This window comes from Mirounga leonina, unplaced genomic scaffold, assembly GCF_011800145.1.
Source record: "Mirounga leonina isolate KUSES-001 unplaced genomic scaffold, KU_Mleo_1.0 Mir_364, whole genome shotgun sequence".
Lineage (NCBI taxonomy): Eukaryota > Metazoa > Chordata > Mammalia > Carnivora > Phocidae > Mirounga > Mirounga leonina.
Window position 1 is genome coordinate 1,354,211 of NW_023270708.1, and position 6,299 is coordinate 1,360,509.

The following is a 6,299-nucleotide window of genomic DNA, read 5'->3' on the forward strand; positions in this document are numbered from 1 at the left end:
AGGGAAACAAGCCATAAAAGACTTTTTTTTTAAGATTTTATTTATTTATTTCGAGAGAGAGTGCAAGCAGGGGGAGGAACAAAGGGGATGGGAGAGGGAGGGGAAAGAATCTCAAGCAGACTCTGTGCCGAGCACAGACCCTGACATGGGCTCGATTTAACACCCCCGAGACCATGACCCGAGCTGAAACCAAGAGAGTGTTGGTCAGTAGACTGAGCCATCCAAGCGCCCTGAGACTCTTGACAGTAGAGAACAACCTGAGGGTTGACGGGGGGAAGAGGTTAGGGGATGGGCTAGATGGGTGATGGGTATGAAGGAGGGCACTTGTTATAAGGAGCACTGGGTATTGTATGTAGGTGATGAATCACTGAATTCTACTCCGGAAACCAATATTGCACAGTGTGTTAACTACCTAAAATGTAAATATAAAAAGTGAATAAATAAATAAAGCAAGGAAAAGGGGTGTAGGGAATTCTGCAAGTGAGGGAAGGTAATCAAGAAAGGCCTTGCTGATAAAGGACACTTAAGCAAAAAGATAAAGAGGTAAGGGAGTGAGCCATAAATAATCTGAGGCAAGAGCAAGTGTAAATGCCTTTATACAAGAGCATGCTTGCAGTATTTGAGAAAAAGCTAATTGGCCATTCTGGCTAGAACAGAGTGAACAAGGGCAATGTAGGAAGAGATAAGGTCATAGAACTAGGTGACAGGACCATCACATTCAGTCACATAGTCTATGCAATGCACAATTCCAGGGTTGTACAATAAGATGTCCCAATAAGGAGGTGATGCAGGTGCAGCCAGGAACAGATCATATAAGCCTTGAAGGCTATTATAAAGGTTGGATTTTACTATCACTCGATAAACTTTGCTTTGCTGCTCACAAAAATAAATAAATAAATAAAGGTTGGATTTTTACCCTGAGTGATAGGAAAATACTGGACGATTTGAACAGAGACATGACATGATCTGACTTAAGTTTTGAAAGGATTATCCTGGCTTCTATGTGTAGGATAGATTGGCAGGTAGTGGATAAGGCAAGAGCAGAAGCAGGGAGACCAGTTAGACCAGAACAACAGGTAGAGGTGGAGATGGTGGAAAGTAATTTGATTACATATATATTTTGAAGATGGAATCAACAATATTTCTGGCTAGATGTATTCCCTGATGTATCCCAGGGCCTAGAACAAAATAGGCACTAAAAGATATTTATGGAATGAATGGATTGGATTAGATGGGTGGCTCAGTCCGTTAAGCATCTGCATTCTGCTCAGATCCCAGGGTCCTAGGATCAGCCCCACATCAGTCTCCCTGCTCAGCAGGGAGCCTGCTTCTCCCTCTGCCTGCCGCTCCCCCTGCTTGTGATCTCTCTCTCTCTCTGACAAATAAATAACAATAAAAACAAAAATACTTAAAAAAAATACTAAACCGGGGCACCTGGGTGGCTAAGTCGTTAAGCATCTGCCTTGGGCTTGGGTCATGATCCCAGGATCCTGGGATCGAGCCCCACATCGGGCTCCCTGCTCAGCAGGAAGCCTGCTTCTCCCTCTCCCACTCCCCCTGTTTGTGTTCCCTCTCTCGCTGTGTGTCCCTCTGTCAAATAAATAAATAAAATCTTTAAAAAAAAAATACTAAACTGTATGCTTAAAATGGTTAAGATCATAAATTTTCTTTTTTTACCACAATTTGAAATAATAATTAAAATAATAATATTAATATATTTCTCAACAATCCCATCCAATAGGAACTGCCATTATTCCCATTTTAATCTTGGTAGGCCCTAACATAGTAGGCCTATTATTAAATACTTGTTTAATTAATTTATAAATTAAACCATCCCTTTCTTTTCCTTTGTATTCCAAAGCGGAATAGGAGGCAATGTACCAAGTTCAGAAAGACTAGGGAAATGTCAAATTATGCCCACAATAAACAAACTCTGAGAGCAGGAATAGAAAGCCTCTAGAACTGCAGCTACTAAGTGAGGCCTGAAATAATTTGGGGGGCTCAAGCTAAACATTGGGTGCCAAAGGTATCTGTGCTTGGCCATGATGAAGACTAAAGACATGCCTAACTCCTGTCCTAGATGATTTATAATGCCATGAGACATGTGAGATCTTGAATATTAAGGTTTCTAATTAAAACAATCATAATCTTTTTGTAATTGTTCTTTTCAAATCACTCTTTCCAATAATACTATAGTCTACAAGCCTATGAGAGTTTGGGATACTTTTGTCCTTCCTGGGCTTAAGCAATTAATGAAATGGTACTTAATCACCATTCAATCAAGGCATTTAGGTAAAATTTTTCATTTGAACAACTTCCAACTGACTAATGTTTAACATGAAACTATAGTAATACAGAATTAAAACAAAAAAACCCAAAAAAACAAAAAACTTCCCCTTCCCTGAAATCCCCACAGTGTCAAAATGTTCTCACTCTGTAATTGACACCCACACATCCCCAAGGGTGCTAAACAGACCACACTGAAAACATGGTTGCTCTAAACCTGGAAGGAGCTTGTAGGTCATTCTCACCTGGGCCTGAGCCTGAGAAGTGAATGAGGTCACAGTTGTATGATGGAACAAACCCTTTATTGGATTCTTGATCTGATTGAAGCCCAGAAGTGGTAGGTAGCATGGCTTAAAAGTAGGCAAATATCTGGATTTTGTAGGAATCTATGCTGAGTCCTTTTTTTTTTTTTTAATCTCTCATCTCTATGAGAGATTGAAGGTAGTTTTTTTAAAGTAATGATTATTTTGCGCCATGAGGATGATTTCACAGCCCCTTTCAAGTGCCTAAATTATTGAGCCTCTCCGGAGTTCCCAGCTCTGTGGTAGGTTTCCAGATTTTGAACACGTGTAATTGAGTTCTTTAGAAACAACTGGCTTTCCAGGCTCTGAGGTGAAGACCTAGGAAAATGGACCAAACTGTAATTACACATTCAAAGACTTTCTTGTGGTTTCATAGTTTTGTCTATCATTCCTAAATCAGCAACCCAGTATTCTTTAATACAGTCTACACTTTGAAAATTGCAATTGGAGAGGTAAAACCACCAATAGAAGGGGGAAGCCCTACCAACCCAGCTCCTGGTCCGTAGGCCCTGATACCCAAACTGCTGAAGTGGAAAGGCAGGACCAGGGAGGCTCTAGTGGTTAAAAGTCCATTCAGGAGGGTCTAGGGTGGTGAAAGAGCATTGTATCCCACCTCTGCTCCTACATTTGGGTTCCCATACGGTGGGTTCATAAGAACTGACAGGGCAGGGATGGACCTCCCAGAAGGAAATCCTAGAAAATATTTATTACCAGGCAGGTATCCAAGATATAAACAATTAGGTAAATATTTTAGAAATGCTGTAACATTTTATTCTCTGTCAATTATAATATGAAATGTTCTGATTTAAAAAATAAATTTTGTCTTTATTTAAAGTTATTTAAATAACTTTTTGCACATATTTCCAGGATGCTTTATCTATGTCATATGGTATCACTTATTTTTATATATGATTAGAATGACACTATTGGGGGGGAAACAAGGGTAAGACATTTTGCTTAGAGATCTTGGGACAGTGAAGAGATCCTTCCACATGGCCTTCCAACTTTGCACATACCTCTAACTTGAATTTGCACATATTACCATTCCTCAAGGCCCTGGACTTCAAAATCTAGGTCTTGAGCTAGGAAAGTTGCAAAAGAAAATAGAGGAATTAATCTGTGATTTGATCCTATTTGTATCTTCTGAATTCCAGACAGAGTTATTGGCCCCATGGCGGTTTCTGACATTAAATCAAAATTTAAGCTAAATCCTCTAACAAAAGTACCCAGCTCCCATGGCAAGAGGTAAGTAATGAATATATTCGGGTGATAGATTAAGGTAAAGAATTATTTTTTTTAAGATTTTACTTATTTACTTATTTAGGTGGCTCAGTCAATTAAGTGTCTGCCTTCAGCTCAGGTCATGATCCCAAGGTCCTGGCATTGAGTCCCATGTTGAGCTCCTTGTTCAGCAGGGAGCCTGCTTCTCCCTCTGCCTGCCGCTCTCCCTGCTTGTGCTCTCTCTCTCTCTCTCTCTCTCTCTCTAACAAATAAATAAAATCTTTTACTTATTTAGAGAGAGAGAAAGCACGTGCATGCATGAGCCAGGGGGAGGGGCAGACGGAGAGGAAAGAGAATTTCAAGCCAACTCTGCTCCAAGCACAGAGCCCGACTCGGAGCTTGATCTCATGACCCTGAGATCATGACCTGAGCCGAAATCAAGAGTTGGACACCCAACCAACTGAACCACCCAGGTGCCCCGAATAGATTAAGGTGAAGAATTATTAAGGTGATAAATATTATAAATAACCATAAAGGTTATGAGGAAACAAGTTAGAAGGCTCTTCAAGTACCTTGTGATAAATTTGGTTATAAAACCAAATATATGAATTGAAGAGAAAGGTTTTTTATGAAAAGAAAAAAATATATATCCTTTTATTTTATTTTATTTATTTATTTATTTTTAAGATTTTATTGATTTATTTGACAGAGAGAGACACGGCGAGAGAGGGAAAACAAGCAGGGGGAGTGGGAGAGGGAGAAGGAGAAGCAGGCTTCCCGCCAAACAGGGAGCCCGATGCGGGGCTCGATCCCAGGACCCTGGGATCATGACCCGAGCCGAAGGCAGACGCTTAACAACTGAGCCACCCAGGCGCCCCAATATATATCCTTTTAGATTGAAGAAACAAAAAGTCCTCTTTCCTGTTCCCCCAAATGAGAGGGAATTTTTGTGTGGGGGGTCAGAATACCCTAGAGGGCTTAAGAAGTTGTCAGTAATACATTAAGATATTTTGAGTGCCAGTTTAAAGGAGAATAATGTTAGAGGATCAGAAAGAAGACCTAATCCCCTAAGCAAGTCAATATAGTCTATAGCTCAAATATGGCCAGTGAAATGAAATCTGGGTAAATTAGCCATGACTAACCTTGAGCTAAAATTGGGAAGGGAGATTTGCCTGTGACATTAACAATAGCTTTTTTTCTCAGTCTGGTAATTACAAATTCCAATAAACCTCAGCCACTAATGACTGCAAGTAAGAGCCTGATTTATATTTTATCAGAGTGTAAGAAGAAAAGCCTCTCTTCTCTCTCAAACCATCCGTTTTCTGTGCCACTTTGAGAGTATTTCCCCTAGTGCCCTTGACTATACTGCTGCAACAAGAATAGATTACTGACCTTTTTTAGAAGCATGTGGGTAAGACAGCCTTACAGCTGCCAAATCCCTTGATCTCATGGTTCCCATACCCTGCATTACAAGCTGTCTCTGGAACAAGTGACATGCTTGAAAGTAGTCAAGCAAAGACTTGACAATACCACACATGGAGGGAATTCCTACATGAGATGAGAGGCCAGACTGAGCTCATTCCAAAGCTAAGGTACTTCAAACCTTTGAAACGTTATAATTTAAAAAGACCGTTTCTCATGTGTGAGCCAAGATAAGATTTGAAATTCTGCCAAGAGTATCCTTTTTTTAATGTAGCTAGTAAAGACTTCATACTGCCTGGCCTTCTACTTTGCTCCTGCTTCTTGAGAACTCCGTATTTCTCCATCTACTGCATCTTTTATGTCATGTGAAAGAAATTCGTTTATATTTAGAAATACAACAAATATAAAATAACATATCTGCGTAAGGGCCAACTTGAGTTTTCAGAAGTTCAAATAGGTGATAGAACAGAAACACCAGAAGAAGAAATCGGTATTAGTAAAAGCAGAGATAATAAGACTAATTAGGTAAAATTCCATGTCAAAAAAGGAATGGTGCATTTTAAGACCTTATCACCTTTGTTTTTATTAGGTCCGTCTTTGAAAATGAGTTGAACCTACGAGATACTATAGAGGATGCTAAATTCATAAACCATAACTTTTTAAATTTAGCGTGTTTAGTATTTCTTCCCATTTCATTTTTTTAACTGCTTCTTGTAAAAACAAAGAGATTCCATATTAAAACTTTTAGTTTAGTTTCAAAGCTAAATATATTTTAAATAAAATTAACTTATAAAATCATGATTATTTAAGTCTACTTTTAAATGACCATATTATAAGCAAACCCAGTTTTGCGTAATATATTTTTTATATTCCTAAACTAATAACCTCCTGCAGATCTATATAAAATATCCCCAAAGTATTAATATGTTTTCTCTTTTTCCAGATTTTATTTTTCTGAGAAAATGAAAAGTCACCCAGGGTTCCAGACTTTCCAGAAGCGCTTTCTGTCTCAGATGATTTGATAGATAGATAGATAGATAGATAGATAGATAGATAGATAGATAGATA

General features: G+C 38.8%; 1 protein-coding gene across 1 annotated transcript in view; it reads left to right on the forward strand.

Annotated features, from left to right (window-relative positions):
• The window catches only part of LOC118027186, a 107,904-nt gene that overhangs the window by 96,274 nt on the left and 5,331 nt on the right, over positions 1-6,299 (forward strand). Inside the window, exon 38 of the mRNA XM_035030411.1 lies at positions 3,743-3,833. Within this exon, the coding sequence (XP_034886302.1) occupies positions 3,743-3,833 (91 nt within the window). The remainder of the gene's footprint in view (positions 1-3,742; positions 3,834-6,299) is intronic.